Consider the following 22,724-nt stretch of genomic DNA (forward strand, 5'->3'; position numbering starts at 1 on the left):
AAATAACTAATTTGTTATTATTCTTTCTGAATCTTTCTGCTACAATTTAAAAAGTGCTGAATTTATACATACTAAAATTTTAACTGGCCCATAGTATTTATTAGCAAGTATGACATTTTAAAATGATAAAAGTCTAATCTTTTAGCAGTTTCACAACCAGTGTATAAACTTTTGTATACATTGCTGTATTGAAACAAAAATCTAACCCACCAGAAATGACTGGGCCAGTTTTCACAATTTAATTTCATAGAAAACGTTAAAAACAAAGACACCCTTTAATATGATCAGAACAATAATAACAAACAAAATTCCTTAATTTTTGAAACAGATTTTTTTTTTCTTCTGGTTAGAGTCAACTGTTATAGACTCTGTAATAATATTCCTATCATCTTTCAATAAATGTCCATCTACAAATTAATTAACTTTTTTGAGACAAATCCCTGGTATACTATTCTTCTGATTCCCATGAAAGACTCACTTTTAAGATACAATTGCAGCTGCCCCACACTGCCAGTTACTGTGTCATACACACGCCTTAAAATTCTGTAATCAGCAGCCACCAGGTGCCGTATCGCATTTAGCACACCACAGTCAGTCAATACAGACATCCCCAAACACACCAAGGCTGGTTTTGTCAAATGTTTTATTGAGTGTAGACATCTGGAGTACTGTAAAACATGCATTATCTGTAGATTCAAAAAGGAGCAAGCCACATTGTCCTCACTGTCAAATGTGTCAGGCTTGGCATACATGATGGAGATTAATGAAGTATCATGAGAGTAATATGGTTCCTGAAAAGCTTCTACAATTTGGAGTAGGGTCTTAATCACGTGAAAAGGAAAGCTGTTCACATTTAGTAACTTGCATTTCATTGGAGGTACACAGTATTTTATAATTTTAAAACAAATAAAAATAATTTGTTTGTAGAAGATTCCCATCCCCCCAACTTTATTTATCTCTTTAGTTTTCAGAAATTAAAAAAAAAAAAAACAAAAAAAACTATGTCTTTTGGAATTTGTGTTTATCTGAGCAATAGCTAAAATTTATTTCTTTTTCGGTTGCTGTGGTGTATTAAATTTGAAGAAGATAATATCTCCATCTTCAACAATATAATTTCTGCCTTGTTGTCTGTACTTTCCAGCAGCCTGCAAACAGGAAATATAGGAGAAATGGATTATTATTTGACAACCAAATACATACAGCAAATGGTAAGAGCAGATGCAAAGATATACTACTTATGTAATAATTAAAAAACAGAAAAAGGAAAGTAAAAAACATAAATATAGAAGGCATACAAGTTGAAGACTAGACTTGGAGAGAAGCAAAGTATTTCTGACTTGGGCAGAACTAGATTTTCCATATATACGTAATCATAATGTATTCTCCACTAAACTGTTGGTACATAAATGTAATTATACCAATATCATTAAGTTTCATTACATGCTGTTTATGGTACATTTCTGATGTGTCTGCAAACATCCAGCAAGTTGCTGTAACAAAACAGATCAAATGAGGCAGAAAAAAGACTATATAACTAGTTAAAGCCATTTTACTTTCTTAAAGAAATTCTTTGGTGACAATGGTGATGCCAAAAAGGTAGTTGCTATATGAGAAAGTATAATTAATTGTATTGCACAGATTTTGAACTACTTCCTTGTAATTTTTTTTAGTCCTGATAATGACTATTCATAGTGATGCATACTATAATTCATCATTGAAGAAGTTACTGAATAATGGTTCTATTTACAAGCAGACTCTAACAGGTTGGAATCGCAAAGACAGATACTTTTTTTCCATTTCTAAATTAGTCAGCAAAGCAACTGATTCCACCTGCTGGTATGCAGACCCAGACACACAATCTGCCATAACTAATACAAACAAGTGGCAGTTTCAGAAAACCAAGTTCACCCTGTGGCACAGCATATACATTTAACCCTAAGCACAACAGGCTCTCTAGTACCCACACTTAACACTGCACACCACTGATATGGTCTCATGTGATCCTGCCACAGACTACTCAACAATGAGAACTCAAGGATCTTTTGGGAAAAAAAAAATCTCAAAAATGTTTTCCTTCTTTTATATTAAGAATATGAAATCTTTGTTCAATAAGATATGTTCTTATCATTGAAGGTATCAATAAGAATGTTCAAAAGTCAAGTGAAATTATACTAATAAGTAGCAAAAACACTAACAAAGATCATACTTCCAAGGTTAAAATCAACAAACCAAACTGAAGAGCCCTCATGAACATCTTTTCAATTATCTAGACTATATAGAAAATCACCTACTAATAGAATATGCTATTAAAATAAAAGCTTATTTTAAAAAAGAGAATGTACCCTACCATTCTACAAGGCATAAATAAATAAATATTCACATGATTTTTGTAAAGACATGTGATGTACTGAAGACCATATGCTCCTTATTTCTAGACTCTAAAGCCTACTGTTACAAAATTGTATAGACAATCTAAATCAAATACATACTGACATGACATATTAGTGTAAGTTTATATACTTTGTTACCACTCAAGTTTACTATTAATAGTGACAGTGTTCCTTTAAATTCTCCAGAGACCATTTAATCCATTTCCACTGCTATCAGAAACACTGGTTGAAAAAAAAAAAATCAATACCCATTTGTGAATCTTGAGTATGTATTAAACAAGACACGTCTAACCAGTTCATTTGCACTTGAAAGCAGCCATCTGTAGAAGCCAGCTTTGCCTAAGCAGATATGATTGCTAATAATGTGATATCCCTGTAGACTACAAAGCCCACACAGAGCTATTCAGTATATAGTTCACAGCACTGGCATTAAATTAGTTATGCTGCACTGGTGTTAGAAATACATATACACGCATATATATAATTCTGCTCTCAAACCTAAAACCTCTTTATGATATGCAAGTAAACAGCTGTTAAATAAGGGAACATAAGGTAATTTATAAATGCTTCATTTTACTCAGAGTTCAAAAATTTAAGTGTTAGTTTTGGACATTAAAACCACATAAAATATTCTAGGTTGAAAAGTCAGAGGTCAACCATTTCCATTTATAATATAAAGCCTCAGTTGGTGTTAAATATTCTTATAAGCAGAAAATGTTTTTCTCTGAATTGTTAAAGTATTCACAATTCATGCTGTTTTCAAGTTTATTATAACCCAGACTTCACCAAGATTGGTAAGATAGACTTATCATGTAAGAATTTAAAAAAGAAGCATCTTACCTCTGAATTCTAGTAATAGAAAATAACCTTTACTCCATGAAAATATACATATGCCAATATTATGTAGCACATTGACAAATAATTTGAGATTTTTCCTCCTGAAGTCTAATTAGTATTCCTGACAAAGTTCAATCTCAATATTTGCATACCTATCTCTATCAATATACATGACACCACTGGAAAATTAATGACTTTGCTTAGTTGTAAACTTGAACTACTTCTGCTCATTTTAAAAAGCAAAATGGCTCTCATTCAACAGTAAACCAATTATATCAAGATATCCACCCCCACCTCCTGGGGTTCCAGCAGTTCTATTAAAGTCCTGCTGTCCAATATGATCGCTCCAATGATACCAGTGAGAATAAATCAAATTTGAAATAAACTTTTTTGTATGCCTTTCAAATTATGAAACAGTAAACATAAGACAGGTCTCCTTAAATTCTATAACATTTTCTATGGTCGTCTTTAAATATTAAATTAAATTAAAGATAAAGAAGCCTTCCTAGAATTTCAAGTTTAATCAGCTGACCTATCCATTCACTGGAGATTACTAGATTTCTCTAAGTAAAATCTAATAAGAAAAAAGAAAAACAAAAAGCAAAAATAAAAATTTTGCAACAGAATTTATATTAAAAAAATCATTTATGACTCATCTATAACACTGCTTCATTATTAGTGCATGAAAATCGAATCATGTTTATTAGTTAGAATAAAGCACAATTTTGGACCTGCCCTCTAGTGTTGAGAAAGCAACTCAAATTCTCAAATATCCTGAAATGACAACAAAAAAGTAAACCATAAAGTTTTAGCAATAACAGGTTTTATTTAGCTAAGTGTCTATCTCTTGATTTGAATTAATCATGAGACTTGTATTTCAGATATTCATATTATAATTTTCCACTGGTTATCAGTGAAAAAATTCTTTAAAATTATTTACAATGAATTAAAATAGTTCATTTTAATTTTTAGTTAAGGAAAAAAACCTTACACAACTACTGACAACAATTCACAATCTTTAAAAATTATCTAAAAGCATGTGAATATTTGAAACTCCTGAATCAGTTGGTAAGTAATATTAAATTCTGATAAGCTTATTTTAGACTATACTGTTTAGTGATAACTATCATTCATTCTTATCAGGCTTATCATGGATAGCATCATATTAGTGAAAAAATAGTGAAACATGAAAATTAAAAAATTGTTCTTTACCTTGACTGCATTTTCAGACCCTTCCTCTTTAAAATCTTCGTATTTCATTACTTCAGCCATAATGAATCCCTTTTCAAAATCTGTGTGAATCTTTCCTGCAGCTTGAGGAGCCTTCGTCCCTTTCTTTGAAACGAAAGACCAGAGAAAACTAATTGCATTAAAGATGACTGAGTGTTAGAATTTCTTTTTTCTGATCTTCAATTGGCGCAACTAAAACTTAGTTTAATACCAGTTAGGATGTCAGGTATACAATTAGTACATTTCAACAATGGACACTATCTGTGCAGCAGATATAGCACAGATAGATCAGGAGATATTAATAATAAGTGTAGCTTTGTTTTTCCTAACAGCCGTCTATGGTTTTATTGATTTAGATGCAGTTGTCTGGTTTTGGTGTAGGTTTCATTTCGATTTTCTATTCTTCACAGTGGAAAAAAATAAAGATTTTTAAGTAACTTTCAAGCTGAATTATCAAAGGTATTAAAAAAGATAAAACACTCTCAAAATTTCAGCTGATCTAAAGAACATATATAAAAATCAATATACAAAGGGACATTTTTAAGGCATTTCCAACAAATCTGTAACCTACATTCAGCAGATAATTTCAAAATTCTCAAGAAATTTTAATAAGTCTTTTGAACATTTTGGATAATACACCCTGCCTCTAACCAACATGAAGGAAATTCAAGTTAAGATAGGAAGAGAAATGTTTTATAATTACCCCCATATGTTAAATTACAAGGGCATACATTCCAGACACACACAACCATAGAAAGAAATCTGAGAAATAATGGTGACCGAAAGTCTGCTTAATAAAGCATGTTAAAGTGATAAGGAGTCTGACACTATAAAGCACAGTTTTTACAATAAAAGATGTATTGGGTTAATATGGGTACTCACTGATGCTTACCTGACTAAATATCTTAGCACATTAAATCATGGATACTTACAATCAGTCTTAAGATAAACCAGCTTTCACATTTTTAAGCCCAGAGCATGCTCTTTTTCCTGATTAACATACTTAAGTTGAAGTTTTAAAATATATCTTTAAAATATATAATAAAAATAAACACTGGCAATTTGTTTACCAACTCATATTTGCTTTGACACTATTTTTAAAGTCTACATAAAAGGATGTTGGTTAGAAGTCAATCAAACATTTTTTTCCCTCCAAAGGGGAAAGGAGATTAAAGAAAAGTGAATCTCATATTCACACAAGGTATTTAACATTATGTTGAACTGCTTTCATATTTCTATGCATATTAAATCAAAATAAATGTAACAATAAATTATAGTAGTCAACTGAAAACAGAAATCAGCACTAAAATTTACTATGTAGCAGATATTTTAAAAAGCATAACAAAGACACTAAGTCTAAAAGTTCTCGCATTATTTTTATATTCTGTAACACATTATTTGGAACTTTATGTATTTCATAATATTTTTCAATAGTAACTACTATATTATAATATATTTACATCTAAAAGCAAATCATTACAGTTCAGTTTCTGTTGTCCTCTGGGAATAAATTAGTCATCCTCTCTGTTCATATTCTGTAGTCATCAATATTTAAAATACATATCACATTTTTAAAGAAGATTGAACATATAACACTGAAAATAAATATCACTTTCATGAATTCAAATAAAAAAGGCACGAATTATTGTTCACTGAATTTAGCTTTTTTGAGCCCAACTGTATATCTATGAAGAGCATAATGATGTCATATTGCTTTTATTGCTGAAAATGTAATCCGAGCAAAGCAAAGGAGGAAAGAACCACCCGCAACCCAAACAAACTTAGCGAATACAAAATGAAAAGCAACATCAATTTCACTGCAGACAAACCCAGTCACACAGATTAAGCAAGCACAATACTGGTTCGTCTTATCTCTGACCACAGGAGGAGGGTAGACAGATTCTACAGGATGAAGAAATTCAGACTATGTAATAGGCAGAATCAATTGTTACCTGCCTCAATCAATGCCGCTCCACTTTCACTGTTCAGCAGCTCACAAATAATTAAAGTTATCCTGGACAAAAACCTCATCTGTAATGACTAGCTAACCGCCACCATGACAAACTTCAAAGTCAGTGATATCAATCTGAATTCAATAGTGTGGAACTGGATATAGCTGATGAATAAGTATGAATCTTACCCTGATGGTCCATGCACGCACTTCATCTGGGCCTGCAGTGAAAAAGTATTCTAACTGGAGTGCTGCAAACCCAGCCTTAATGATCTTTGGCAAAGCACTGAAATAAAATGAAACAAATTCACTCAACACATAAGTTGACTGTGCCACAGATCAGAATGAAGCTAAAATTATTCATTTCAAGCAGATAATGTTAAAGATATTAGCAAATGACCATTCATCTTTCATAACATACTTGAAGAGGTCAGAAAGCAAGTGACTATTTCTAAAAATGTTCTTTGTAAAATTGGTTTTAATTGTATTAGCTTCAAGATGTCATTTTATATTATTTACTATTAGAAAAAAAGAAAAATTAGTTTAACCCAACCTATGACTATTTTCATCTAATATTAAATTTTTTCTAGGGCTTGGCATGAAAGCAAAATTATTTGATTGAAATCCAATAGTCTAACAATATATTACTGTTACTCAGAAAAAAATATGGCAACTGATTCACTTTTTCCCCTCCCCCACCGAACATGACGAAAGAGTTTTGGCGATCATCCCTCCTCAAAAATATACATAACTAATACCTATGTTATAATTAAAACACTGTACGGAGATGACAGATGACAGTTAAAAACTTAATTTAAAATAAATCTTTTCACTCTGTCTCATGGTAAAGAAAGGAGAAGATTCCCTCTTTATAATGGTAATTACTCTGTCATTTATTATTCTATCAGCGCAAGCAATTAAATTACTGCAAGGAAATAGTTGATAATAAAGTGTAGGGAAAATGAATGCTAATTAACCTTTGTGTCATGTTCGCTTCCAGATACTTCTGTCTCTCCTCAGCACTCAATTCTTGCAACTTGAGTTCCAAGGCCCCACTAAAAGGAATGACCAAGGCACCTGGGTCATACTTGTCCACCCACTCTTTAATTTTTATCAACCTGTAGACAAAAAAGGGCACAACATTATCTTGTAGTGCATGCATGACTGTACCACATTCATTATTATCAAGTAGCACATACATATTCATAAGAATTGCACGGTTTTATGATGCCATCTTTTTGTGTATAGCTTTCCAAGGTCAAGGCATTAACAGGCAGCAATTGCTTCAGGTGTATGCCATGATATTTTACTGTAATATAGTTTTACTTTAGCACATCATCTGTAGGAGCTGTTTTACAAATATTTTTAAACTTTTTAAAGTTACACTAAATTTGTTCAGCCTTAACATCATATCCTTGAATAAAGCCTCAATGTTATACTTAGTTTTCTTTACAAAGTCAATTTTTAAAAAGAGAAAATATAAAGTTCGATTTGTATAAGGATCACACCTAAAATGCCAGATAATTCTGAAGAATCTACAAATAATTTGTTCCATCGAGATATTTATATGCCTGGTTTAGTTCATCCCCCAACTGCCTTACTGGGGATTGAACCCAGGTCCCTGTACATGCCAGGCAAGTGCTCTACCACTGAGCTATACCCTCTAGCCCTGGTTTAGTTCATTGTTGAACTAAAAGAACTCACTGGTTTTGAACTTACTGTTTGTTTTTTTTTTTTTTGTTGTTGTTGTTTTAACTACAAAAAAACAAAACCAAAACAAATAAAAAGCACAGAAATACAGATTTACTAATATAGTCAATCAGGTACAAACTGTTCTTATGAACCAGACTTTTGTAGAATCAAGAATAATAGAATTGCATAGGAAATAAATTCCTTTAATCACTAAGGTTTTGGAAAGCCAAATCAGTACGAAATTGATACTAGTTGTTACCTGAAAAGGCATTAAGTAGGTTTTTTTTCTCTTTCAAAGTATGGAGTATTTTGGTAAAGCAGTAATTAGTACATAAATGAAATAAATGGGATAATAACCAAAAGGTTTCACTTCTAGTTTTTTATTCCTGAGCCAGATTTTACTGAGCCTTTTTTTAAAGTCTCAGTTTCCTCATTTGTAGAAATGGAGATAATAATATTACATATATTACAAAGAACTTAGAAAAATGCCCTATGAATAGTAAACAAATACTATTATTTTCATTCTCAGATAATAACAGTGTATAATCTTGTGCTTCTGGAACTGTGTTTCATACATATCTGACTAAATTCAGTTGACATTTATATTAAAAATTTTAATGTATGCCATAGCCTTACATAATTCTACCCACAGCCTATATTTAGACCAAGCTTTTAATAGCTATTTCAGCAAAATACTATGCATAAATCCTTTAAATGACCAATGTAAATGCCACTTTAGGGGAAAAAGAAAAACAAGATCTAAAGCACAAATCTATCAAAACTCAACTATCAAAGAAAATGGCAGGGGATCATAGTTATTAGAAAATTAAGAATATGGCCCACTAGACAGGACTTAAAATAGGAAAAGAAATGAAAAAATTCATAAAAGTTTTTACATATTTGTTATACAACAGTAACTATTTAACATATTATTAGATTTTTAAAATATCTTCATAACTTGTTTCTTTTTGTTCATACCTTAAAAAAAATAGATCAACCCCTAAGACTTACTTTGGAATAAAGTATGTAGCCTTAAAAATGAGAGTCAAACCAGATATTTTCTAACCCAAAATTATGAAGGAAAGAATAAAAGAAAAAAAGGGAAAATTTAAATTGGTACTTCTGTCTAAAACGACATCACTGCATTCTAAGTTACTTTAGAGACTACTTTCAAACAAAACTCTATATTAAAATGTTATCAATGGTTTAGTAACACACTTTTATTATAAGTTAGAATGAAATACCTAATTTAAAAAAGCAGATCATAAACTGATTCAATGAAGTGAAATAAAACAAGCCCAGGTATAAAGATAAAATAAAAATGTCACACACGTTTTGTTTCACACATACGGTCAACATAACTAATAAAACTAGAATTGTTATAAAACAAGATAAGAAATAATTACTTTGGCTAAAACATCAATTCAGAATAACAATAGTTCTACCCTGTCATTTTAACAGCCTTTCCTGCAGAGACCTCAGAGGGATTATTTGCATTCCTCAGGTGTTCTATTGTACAATTCAGATGAATAAAGACTTACAAATCATTCCTCTACCGCCAATGTAAGACTTTGATCTGGTGAATACACCATTGTACCTTAACTATAATTGGCAAAAAAACCTGACAGTGTAGAGCATCACAAGCTTAATAACAAAGGAGAATATCTCAAAGTGTTGACAGATGATCTTCATAATGCAGAAGCAGAGCGGGTACATTTTAGCAGTAAATGAGCACTGAGGTCTAAAGGTCTCTAAAGTGACTGACATCAGACCTGCTATCGCCTCACTAAAAGAAAATGGTACCGTAGCACTCTTCGCAGAGTGAGTTGGGCTCTTTGCCTGCAAGCTTCACTTCTGTGACTTTCACTGTCACAGAAAACACAGGGAAGATGAAAAGTGAGTTAGGTTCTTTGGCTGTACGCTTTACTTTTGTGACTTTCACTATCAAACAAAATTGAGAAATGTCCCAAAGTGGTTTTTAATTACATATTTGAAATAAGCCTTGGGTAATTGAAAAATGAGATTCAATTTCAAGATTATAGATGAAAATATAAATGCTATGTCTACTGGGTCTGATGGTTACAAAAGTGTGATAATGAGGCCAAGATCACAAGTTTGAACCCCATGAGAACCAGTACCTTTTGCAGAAAAATGTCTATTCTCTTGTATAAACCAAATCCCAAACTATCGCTAGTCATCTCAAAAATGTATGCTACTAGCACATGAAGGATATAGAAAATTAAAGTTGAGCTCAGTTACCAGCACTGAAAAATCAATTCTAAGCATATTCCATCAAAGCAACTGAATAATAATTTCCACATACAAATGTTAGGAAATGTCTAAAGAAAGCCACTGAATTGTTAGTGAGCAAAATAATAATGATGATATTCACACAAATTTCAAATTATATGAAGGGAGAGGAAGAGAAGGAATAGTAAAGAAAGTATACTCCCAAAGAGTTAAACTTATAAAATACTTATGTAGTACTCATTTTGCAAATTTATATGAACAGATATTGTAAGGGAATTCATCCTTCTCAATAAGGGTCAAAACTACATTTGGTTTCCTCAAAGTCTTATGAGTAAGAAATGGAGAAGAACTGCCATTATTATATTTTTCTCCCTGGCAGTGCAGCAAAAGGACAAAGCAGGGACAACTAGTTTAAAAACTAAAAAAGATGATGATACTCTGAGATATACTTTGACAGGATGTGAACTCTTAAGATCTTTAGCATTAAATTAAAAAAAAAAAGTCCAAAATTTACCTTTAGTTTTACAATCTAACCTTCTTAGCCAGTCTTGAAATTTTGGGTCCCAAAATTTGATTTCCCTAGGGTTAGTTTACATTGTTTATATTTCTTTTCCTACATACTATTTTTTTTTTTCAATTAAAAAAAAAATTATGGCATTGGGGATCAACTCAGGGTCTCATGTGCTAGGCAAGCAGTCTGCCAACAAGCTACATTCCCAGCCCTAGATACCAATTTTATCACTGAAAATTTTATTTGTTTTCCTTTCAAATCTATTTGCACTTTTTGGTCTATATTTACTTGTTTAATAAATTCTTTGTCCTTCCAACATAATTTAAAACTTCCTTTCAGGTTCTTTTTCTTTTTTTTTTTTTTTTTTTTTTGACACTGGGGATTGAACACACACTTTTGTGCGTGTGAGGGAAGCACTCTACCAATTGAGCTTTATCCCCAGCTCTCAGGTTGCTTTTTAATTTAGTTTCAAGGGTATAACTCCCTCACTCCTTCATTTGTCATCTGCTAATGACCTCTGGGAACACTGGCTTGTACGCGTGCACATGCATATAATGGGTATCATTCTGGCAGGAGCAGTTATGTTCCAAAGGAGACTGGTGGTCCCTGGGTTGAGATCTATCTATGGGATAGTTTTGCCTTTTTTAGAGAAAGGCACATAGAGAGACCCAGGGTTTGGGTGAGTTTACACATCATCCCAGTTTTGGGTGAGGGCCATGCACTGTCAATTTCATTTTCCAGTGTCACTGAGATTCCTTCTATTTTGGCACCCTAAGAAGTCCCTATTCTGTTTTCAAGTCCTGTTATGTGGTCTAAAACGATCACACCACCATCAATATCACCCTTTTTTGGTTATTTCATCTAGTGTTTCTATACATTAGGAAAAAGAGGGAGCTTCCTGTGTTGTTTTAGTCTACTATCTTGAATGAAATCTCTCAATGTTAAGAGTTAAATCAATATTTTATAGAGTTTTAATATAATAGCTTTCAAACATTTTGACCACAACTAACAGTAAGAGACAAATTTTATACTCTGATTTAAACATGAGTATACATATCATATTCATACACATAATCAAACTCAGAAAGGCATCACAAAACAATATTTACCTTAACAAAGGGAACAGAACAAATTTAACAGTGGTATTTGATATTGCACATAACAACCAAATCCTTGCAACTTAAAATATGTCCCTGAAATAGTACCCTCCCACACCTTCTTTTCTTGGTATTCTGGATTAATCCCAGTGATGCTCTACCACTGGAGATACATCCCCAGTCCTTTTTATGTTTTATTTTGAGATAGAGTCTCACTGACTTGCCCAGGCTGGCCTCCCAAACCTGTGATCCTCTTGCCTCATGTCCCAAGTTGAGGGATTACAGGCATGTGCCAATGTACCTGACTGAAATAGCTTTTCTAGCATACTTTGGTAAGAACTTTAGTATCATCTTTTCTATATCTCATGCCCTTCTAGCCTTTCCATGACCTCTAGCCACTAAAATTCTGATTATATTTTTAGAAAATTCTTTAAATATGGGTCGGGGGGGTGGTTTTGTGGCTTAGTGGTAGAATGATCATCTCTCATGTGTGAGGCACTAGGTTTGATCCTCAGCATCACATAAAAATAAATAAAATGAAGTTACTGTGTCAATCTACAACAACAAAGAAATTTTTATAAAAAATGCTCAGTGGTTGAGTGTCCCTGAGTTCAATCCCTGATACCTGCCCCCGCAATAAATAAATAAATAAAATAAAATAAAAAATGGGTCCAGGGTTGGAAGTGTAGTTCAGTGGTATAGTTACTGCCTATACCACTGGTACAATCCCCAGCACTATGAAAGATGGCCCCATTCAGTACTAAAGCCAAGGTATATGGTATAAAATTATATAGCATTTAGGGTACCTTTTTTGAACATTAGAACTCTTTCAAACCTACTTATTCTATTATGGACTTTTAAATATAAAAGCAAATCAACTGAAAGCATGAAAATGTCTGAGATGACTATACAAACCAACTAATAAAGAAGTGGATAGATGCTGACTACCTATTCTACTGACATACAGAAGAACAAGAATGATAGAATAATTCCTGCTGTCTCCCATGTCCAAAACCAGAAGAGAAAAATGTCACTAGAATTTTAGGGAGGAAGGAAAATACTTTGTTTGAATCCCCTGCAATGTAAAGGAAGTTTCAAATACACAGTTAAAAAAAAAATACTTTAGACAACATTATGATTATCAATAGTTTCTTCTTTTTTACTTATTTTATTTTTTTATGTAGTGTTGAGGATCGAACCCAGTGCCTCACACATGCTAGGCAAGTGCTTCAACACTGAGCCACAACCTCAACCCCACTTCTTACTTTAGAAGACAAAATTATGCTTCTTTTATTCTAATAAGTCCTAATACCTAGAAAAACATCTGTAGTAAGTTAGCTTTGGAGTCCAGATTCAGAATATAAGTAATGATTCCAGCAGAGAGGACTTGGTGAATTTATATCAAGTGAAATATTGCCACGAACTGTTCTCTATAAGAACCTCACAGAACCACTATCTGAAAAATCTCATTCATTCTGCAGTCATTATAAGGCAGCATGTTTTTTGTGTGTGTTCTGATCAATGGAGTCAATGGGGAATGAGGAGAAGTCTGTAAAGGGGTTTGGAACAAGGTTTCAAAAGATTCATTTGGCTCTTATAAAGAGAAAAAGAAGAGAATCTCTGCTGGACACTGTTTAGATCTTTCCCCTGAAACTCTAGAACTCATTTGTAATAAAAAGAATAGAAGTGGGGAAATATAGAAAAAATCCTTGTTCATGATGATACCATAGGAACTTTGAATTAACCATCCCAGGAGACCAACTACTGGGTCTTAGTATGTATTAGGATTTTCCTTGTTATTTATAGCTGAAAGCATCCTGGTACTGATGCATCTTTAGGGTTATCTTTATTTAAGTATGTGATTTCAGCTCTTAGTTCTAATTTCAATTTATTCTTTAAGATTCAAGTGTCTCTAGAGCTTTCTCTGAGCTCCCACCTAGGCATTATCACCACTTTAAACTGCCTACTAACCTACACATTGCCTATTTTGTACACTATAAATTGCCTGTTATTATTATTTTTTAAAATCTTCTCCCACCATAGAAAAAACTTCTTGAGGTTAGGACTATATCTTTGTTCCCTGCTATCTCTACAGAATCCTCCTACCACACAGAGGATGAACAAACTTTTCTGAATAGAAAACAAGGTAGGAAGAACTCTAGCTAATTCAGGTTTAGCACCCTTAATTTGAAAATCTGAAGTGCTCTGAAATCCAAAACTTTTCAGTGCCATGATGCTTGAAAAGTTTCAATTTCAGAGCACTTCAGATTTTGGATTAAAGATGCTCAACTAGTAAAGTTTATGCAAATATTCCAAAATTTAAAAAAAAACTCTGAAACCTGAAACACTTCTGATCAAAGCATTTTGGATAAGAAATACTCAACCTGTAACTAGCAGAGTGACTCTAGTTGGTTATTTTAATCATCTGCAAATTGGTCTACATTAGTATACTTCAACTTGTTCTGAGTTTTGTATGGGATTTTCCAAGGTGCTAGGAGGAAAAGGGGCGGAGAAAACAATGAGGAAGGAAGGAAAACTGAAATAAAATGACTGGGGATGTAGCTTAGTGGTAAAACATCCCTGGGTTCAAATCCCAATACCAGGGGGGAAAAAAATATTTCATCTGAAGATAAGAGTTCTGTTGTTTTGAGCCACTCATTCACTGATTGAATGATCTTCTTCTGAAGTATACACTATTCCATTGGAAGAAGATCAAACAGTGCTAAAATCAAACAGTGCTAAAATCTTTAGGTACTTCATTTAGATTTATTTAAATGCTACTTTCCCCTCCCATCTTCTGCCACTCTCTATTTCCTCATGTTAACTTGTTTTTCTTCACAGGACTTACTACATTATATATTTAATGTTTATTCTTCCTAGCCAGCACTGATAGATCCTTTTTTTTTTTTTAACCCCAGCCCTGATAGACCCATTTTTAAAAATCTCTTGTCGACTACAGAATCTCCAGCACCTCCTATTAAAGTGCCTATCATAGGTAGATGCTCGATAAATGTTGGGTGATCAATGAATTAATCTGAAATTTTGTCTAAAAAAATTAAGGAAAAGAACATTCAGAAGCACATATGATTCTTACTTTCCTTAACTAGCTGGCTTTTGCCAAAGTCGAACTTTAGAAACTAGTTTCCTTGACCACTTGAGGGAATTCTTTTTTTAAATAGCTAAATGGTGAAGTGAAAATCACAACAGAACCTGGGGATGGAGGGTACCCATGCGGGGGGGGGGGGGGGGGCCAGAGTGGGGGGAAGGAGGAGCACACCTAATTGTTGTGAGACTACATCAACAAAAATCCATGTAGGGTTTTTTCATTTCTAAGTTATAACTGTGACTTGAACTACTACAATTCAAGTCTGAACCATCATGCTACTATCTCTAGGTTCATTGTGAATGTACCAAAAGAAGCAAGTAAAACTTTTAGATGCTCCCTGAAACTCTGGTTTCATAACCCCTTTATAATGGCTACTAAGTTAAGATTTGTACTGATACTAAGTGGCCCTAAACAGAGTACATTTCTGAAACTATAGTCCAGTGTTTCTCAAAATACAGTTTGTGGATAACCTGTGAATCCAATAATTTATTTTAAAAACCTAAATTTATGACCTTTAGAAGTGAGAGTTTGTACTTAACCCTTCCAAAACTTTGCACTCTGATGTCTTACTATTTTTGAATCTGTATCTATTCTTTGCAATTTTATATTCTGGTCTTAAATATCACACATAGAATTATTCTGCAATTACAGTTATCATGAGTTATGAAGTTATAACTATAAAACACTGTTAACCTGTAAGGAAATTTCCCAACTATATTAATGATCCTAAATGCAATATGAAATTACTAGGCCAGGCAAAGTGATGCATGCTGGTGATTCCAGCTACTTGAGTGGCAGAGGCAGGAGGATTACAAGTTTGAGGCCAGCCTCAGCAACTTTGCGAGACCCTGTCTCAAAATAAAAACATTAAAGGTCTCAAAAAAGAAATGCTTGGTAAGCGTACAGTGTTAAGACAGTAATTTTTTGCGGGGTCCAGTGGCAATGCTTATAATTCCAGCAACTCGGGAGGCCGAGGCAGGAGTTTAAAGCCAGTGTCACCAACCTTATCAAGACCTCTCGGCAACATAGCAAGAAATATATGTTTCCACTTATGTACCAGTGTTAAAGAGGGATTTTGTTCAATGGGTATAGAATTTCAGATTTGCAAGACGAAAAAGTTCTGGATATTTGTTGCACAGCAATGTGAATATAATTAATACTGAAGTGAATGCTTCTAAGGAAAGCCTATTTGATCCTGTCACAAACACATTTAGCACACATGGAACCACCATAGGCCCTGCTAAGATATTCTTTCATTTTAGACAATCTTTTCAGGACTTTAGGTTTGGCAGCATGAATCCCAGGAAGTCTGCCTGGGCACACACCACATGCAGATTTTGGTGCTTTCCCAACTCCTTTGTAAAAAGGTAAATTCGATTACTAGGGGCTCTTGACAGGCTAGTTTTGTTAGAGGCTTTAATGTTGGAAAGCCTACCAAGTTACGACAAAAAGACCATTTGGAGTGCCTCTAGACATCGTCCCAGGAAGAAGAAGAACACCCCTCCCCGTTTTAAACAGGCAGCACACACAGGAACATCTGACCAACACTGGCCAGCCACTCTGTAGACAGTCAAATGTCAGTTCCGCATCACTTTGTAGACAAAGGCAGACTCTCAAACCTTGCAAAGGATTTAGGAAACAGTAAGATGATTTCTCCCTCCAACTCGAAAATCATACATTTCAGTAAATTTCAGTAGATATGTGTCTTGAAAAACTTAGTTGGGAGTCCCTAAGAAGATGATCTACTGTCAGTCCCTTCTTTACCAGTCTGGGCATCCAAAATTCTTCTGAAGGTAAAATGAATTTTTTTTTTTAAAACAGTCTTTCCTGCTGTAAGAACTTTTATAGTGGAGACTAGCCCTGCTACAGCTAAGACCTTTCCGTGCCATTGGAGTAATGCTGCACTGCTAATTTCTGTGGGCTTCTCAAACCCTTTATAAGTGTACTTCATTAACAAGTCAATGCCATTTCTGTACAGAGACTATACAGCCTGCTCAACTTTGCTGCTCTTACGAGTTTGTCAGTACTTTTAGCACCACACCTTGGGCTTGCTCCTTCACAGCTTGATTTTTGGTGTTGACTGTTGAGTTCCACAAGGCTACATGGAAGGCTCTAATCAGGCCCCCTTGCCACAGAAGCCCATCCACCTTGCTAGGGCCTAGGGTCTGGGCCTGGCTTTCCTGCTGGCCACGGCTTCCTCTTGCTCCTCAACTGGTTCTCGTCAACTCTTTTATGTCCACTGGATGGAATAACGAGGATAGTGTGTTCTGGGCTATGGTGGGAGTTCAAAGCCTGGTTCAGCTGGCTCCCCTCCACTCTGCTTGGCATCCTTTTAGTCTTGGGGGTTGGAAGCAGCTGCCCACACCTCCTCTGTGCACAGACGCCAACACCCACTCACTTCCCTGGATTTCCTTCTTCTTCTTTTTTTTTTTTTTTGTTTTTTTTAGAGAGAGAGAATTTTTTGAATATTTATTTTTTTAGTATTTGGCGGACACAACATCTTTGTTTGTATGTGGTGCTGAGGATCGAACCCGGGCCGCGCGCATGCCAGGCAAGCGCGCTACCGCTTGAGCCACATCCCAGCCCCAGATTTCCTTCTTCTTGAAGGCTACATATATTCCCTTGTTTGTCTGTCCCTACATTTTCTTTATCCATTGATCTATGGATGGGCATCTGAACTGCTTCTCCCTCTCAGCTATTATGAACAACATTGCAGTGAACACGAGTGAGCAAATATCTCTTTGAGAATCTACTTCCAATTCTTTTGAAAATAGGATTGCTGGGTCATAAAGTAATTCTATGTGTAGCCTTTTCAGGAGGTACTAAACTGGACCATTTTTTTTTCTTTTTTTTTTTTTTTTGGGGGGGGGGAGGAGTAACCAGGGATTGAACTCAGGGAGACTCAACCACTGAGCCACATCTCCAGCCCTATTTTATATTTTTTTTAGGGACAAGATCTCACTGAGTTGCTTAGTGCCTCACTTTTACTGAGGCTGGCTTTAAACTCACAATCTTCCTAACTCTTGAGCCGCTGGGATTATAGGTGTGTGCCACAATGCCCAGCCCATTTTACGTTCTTACCAGTGATGCACAAGGGTTCCAATTTCTTCAAATATTTACCAGGACTTGTTATCTGCTAGTTTTTTTATAGTGGCCAACTTAGAGAGTGAGATGATATTTCATTGTGGTTTTGATTTGCATTTCTCCAGTGATTAGTGATGTTGAGTATCTTGTCATATGCTTGTTAGCCGTTTGTGTAGCTTTTGTGGAGATATGTCTATTCAAGTTCTATGCTTTTTTTTTTAAATCAGGGATTGAACACAGGGGTGCTTAACCACTGAATTACATTCCTAGACCTTTTTTATGTTTTATTAGAGATAGGGTCTTGCTGAGCTGCTCAGGGCCTCGATAAATTGCTGAGGCTGGGTTTGAACTTGCAATCTTCATGCTTTAGCCTTCCAAGTTGCTGGGATTATGGGCATGCACCACTGTACCTGGTTCCCCTTTTTTAATTGGGTTACTTTACACCCAGTAGGTTATAAACAAAGGATAATAATAAGTGATTTATCCATACAATGGAATATTAGATATAAAAAGAAATGAAGTACCAACATGTTACAACATGAACACTGAAGCATTATATTAAGTAAAAGAAGTCGTACACAAATGCCACTCAGAGTATGATTCAATTTATATGAAATAGCCTTTATAGGCAAATTCAAATAGAAAGTAGATTAGTGGTTGCCAGGGGCTAGATGGAGAAGGCAATGGGGACTGTTTATTAATGGGCATGAGTTTCTTTTTGAGGTGATAAACATATTCTGGAATTAGTGGTAATGGTGATACAATATTGTGAATACACTAAAACCTACTGAATTGTGCACTTTTGTGTATGGGAATTATATCTAAAAAATAAAAAAAACCCTGAAACTAAGTTGAGAACTAATTTAAAGATAAAAAAAACAGGAATATTAATATTACCCACATTATGATCCTATGATGTTCATGTTCCTGTGGAGATATATGGGTCAATACAAAAAGCAGAGATTTTGGAGTAAGGCAGATATCAATTTAAATTACAGTTCAACTGCATTCTAACTACACAATCCTGGGAAAGCTATTTAAGCTTCCTGAGCCTCTTTAATCACCTATAACAAAAATAATCTACCTACACTCACAGGTTGATGCTAGGATTAAAGTGCTTTGAATATAGGAGGCCTTCAAATGTTAGTCCCCAATCTTAGCTGTCTCCTATCAGTGAGTGGGCCATTCTCAATATTTACTGTAGAATTAAAAAATAGTATTAGATTGCCTATGAGTAAAGAACAAGAACGCCTTTTAAAAGTCAGTTGTCTATTTCTAAAAAGTCTTGCTTAATTGAATCTTTATAGATAGGAAGGTAATCAAAAGTGAAAGAATTCAATTACAATGACTATAAAAATATATATTAAGAATTATGTGTGGGGCTGGGGTTGTAGATCAGTGTTAGATCACTTGCCTAGCATGTGTGAGGCCCTGGGTTCAATTCCCCAGCACCACATAAAACTAAATAAATAAAATAAAGGTATTATGTCCATCTACAACTAAAAATATTAAAAAAAAAAAAAAGGAACTATGTGTGGTGATGCAACTTTGAAAAAGCAGAGTAGGGAGTGGGAAAGAAATAAAAGGCAAATATTCAATTGCAAAAGAGCAGGACATGTTATAATAGGGAAAATGCAGTGCTCTGAGAAGAGTGAGAAGGGGGTGCACAATCTTAATATTAGAAGATTTTGGCCTCAAAACCAGGAATTTGAAGAAAAGAAACCAAGACATTTAATGACCTTTAAGGACATTTAAAAAATGTTAGTTTATATAAAAAAACACACAAAAAGAAAGCTGCAAAGTGAAAATTAATAAATATTTAGTCAAATTTTAATTAAATGTCTACAGATGCATAACCTTATGTTAACTTCATTAATTGTTAAAATTTGAATTCATAAAAAAATTCATTAAAAAAAGTTAGTTTAGCTAGAATAAGAAAAGCAGAAAAGGAAAAGTTTTGTTCATAATACAGTTTGAATTTTTTAAAAAATATTTATTTTTTAGTTGTAGATGGACACAACATCCTTATTTTATTTTATGTGGTGCTGAGGATAGAACCCAGGGCCTCACATGTGCTAGGCGAGTGCTCTACTGCTGAGCCACAACCCCAGCCCACAGTTGGAATTTTTTGCCAGGCACAATGGCGTACACCTGTAGTCCCATGACTCTGGAAGCTGAGCCAAGACAAGTTCAAGGCCAATTTCAGCAACTTAGCAAGACCCTTAGCAATTTAGTGAGACCCTGTCCCAAAATTAAAAATAAAAGGAGCATGAGATGTAGCTCAGTGGTAAGGTGCTTCTGGGTTCCATCCCTAGTACCAAAAACAAAAACAAAATAACCCCCCAAAACAAAACAAACAAAAAAACATTTGGAATTTTGTGGGGCTAATAAGACTGTAATATACTTCCAAGGGAATGATAAGTGATTGTGCACATCAGAATCCATTCACACAGACATCATTTCGCAAGTGGCTCTTTCTTCCTGAAATTATTCTTAAATCAGTCTCTAGGGATGTTTCCTTATTGTAACCAAAGTCCACTTATGATCCTGTTTATCCACATCCATTCAGTGTTTACCACATGTGGATATACAAGTTTCATTAAGAGTAGACACAGAAAGATCCAAAGTCAAGGCCAACAGTCATTGTAAAAAGGGGAAAGTTATTGTTTCTGTAACTTTGGAGAAAAGGGATTTAAGGGCAGGGGAAAAACAAGGATCACTATAAGATAAATAGTAGGTCTTATCCAAACTTCAGTAGGTACAAACAGGTATGAAACCACATTAGTTGAGAAAAGACTTGTCCTGGAAAAACTTTCTATTCTATCAATGTGCATAACCTGTGGTGAAATTTTCAACTGCTTCTGAAAGATGATGCCTTATTCTTTCTTAAATGAATGATAATCTTAATATAATTTTGTGTGTAGTCGTGTACAACGTGCCAATTGGCTTAAAGGAATATTTTGATACAAGAAAAGAAATAATTGGGAAATGTGTGGGATTAGAATCATATCTAACAAAACTGAAAGATGGGATATAGTTTATCAATCAATAATAAGCAAGAGCCCATCATTTTACTAAAAAGATACTATATGCAAATGAACTTTTGTAAACAAAATACAAAAACTAATTTAATTGAGAAATTCTATAATTAAAGAACTTCCATAGGTGGGAGCGTGGAGGGAGGGAGGAGGAAGAATAGAAAGAAGTTCACTGGATTACACAAAGGGGAATGAAGGGAAGAGAAGGGGGATGGGAATAAGAAAGACAGTAGAATGAACTGGACATGACTTTCCTATGTTCATATATGAATACACGACCATGTAACTCCACATCATGTACAACCACAAGAATGGGAAGTTACATTCCATGTATGTATAATAAGCCAAAATATACTCTGCAGTCATTACTGTCATGTATATCTAAAAAGAGCAACAACAACAAAAAGAACTCTCATAGGCAATCTGTTTGCAAAGAAGGCAGTATAAACAGTATATTTATAGAATACTGGAGCCAGACAGAGAAGGATCCTGGTGCCATTGTGGAATCTTCTAAAGTCTCAGTTTTTGCATTTGTATATGGAGATAATAATAGTACCCACTTCACGGGGTGGTTGTGAAGATGAAATGAGAAAGTACACATAAAATTGTTAGCATGGTATCTGATACAAGATAATTTCTCAGGGTGGGAGGGAAAGGAAGGGGGAAGGGGATTGGCAAGGATGGCGGAATGTGATGGTCATCATTATACAAAATACATGTATGAAGATTTGAATTTGGTGTCAACACACCTTATATACAAACAGATATGAAAAATTGTGGTATATATGTGTATTAAGAATTATAGGGGCTGGGGATGTGGCTCAAGTGGTAGTGCGCTCGCCTGGTATGCGTGTGGCCCAGGTTCGATCCTCAGCACCACATACCAACAAAGATGTTGTGTCCACCGAGAACTAAAAAAATAAATATTAAAAAAATTCTCTCTCTCTCTCTTTAAAAAAAATAGAACTATAATGCAAAAAAAAGAATACATGTATAATGGCATAAATTGGCATGAACATACTTTAAATACAGAGATACAAAAAATTGTGTTCTATATGTGTAATAAGGATTGTAATGCATTCCATTGTTGTCGTGTATTTAAAAAAGAAAGAAAAAAGATAACTTCTTAATGTGTATTAGGTATTATTAATATTATTTATAAGTGAAGAATAGCTTTGCCTTTTTGGACTACATCAATATTCCAATGACAATTTCTTACAAAATTGTACTGCATTTACCTGTAACCTGCTATTAATCAGATTTATCTGAGAATGCAGGTCTAAGTACTAACCATTTTTTTTCTTCCTCCTTAAATTGTTCTGTCTGCTATGTAGACAGATGGCAAATTTAGCTACTCATTAAAAATCATTGTTTTCAGGATTGGGTTGTGGCTCAGCGGTAGAGTGCTCACCTAGGATGTGTGAGGCCCTGGGTTTGATCCTAAGCACTACATAAAAATAAATAAATAAAGTAAAAACAAACAAACAAGTAATATAAAGGTATTGTGTCCAACTACAACTAAAAAATATTAAAAAAAA

At 34.2% G+C, this 22,724-nt stretch overlaps 1 protein-coding gene across 2 annotated transcripts in view; it reads right to left on the reverse strand.

Annotated features, from left to right (window-relative positions):
- Nucleotides 1-626: 626 nt before the first annotated feature.
- The window catches only part of Ola1 (Obg like ATPase 1), a 147,112-nt gene continuing 125,014 nt past the window's right edge, over nt 627-22,724 (reverse strand). For both annotated transcript variants that reach the window (XM_046447564.2, XM_046447565.2), the window contains 4 exons: nt 7,386-7,526; nt 6,598-6,694; nt 4,440-4,562; nt 627-1,145 (listed from right to left, as the gene is read on the reverse strand). In XM_046447564.2, coding sequence (XP_046303520.1) covers nt 1,044-1,145; nt 4,440-4,562; nt 6,598-6,694; nt 7,386-7,526 — 463 coding nt within the window. In that variant the 3' untranslated portion in view covers nt 627-1,043. The remainder of the gene's footprint in view (nt 1,146-4,439; nt 4,563-6,597; nt 6,695-7,385; nt 7,527-22,724) is intronic.

Source organism: Marmota monax, unplaced genomic scaffold, assembly GCF_021218885.2.
Source record: "Marmota monax isolate L192 unplaced genomic scaffold, Marmota_monax_Labrador192_F-V1.1 WCK01_AAM20220418_F8-fsc00007, whole genome shotgun sequence".
Classification (NCBI taxonomy): domain Eukaryota; kingdom Metazoa; phylum Chordata; class Mammalia; order Rodentia; family Sciuridae; genus Marmota; species Marmota monax.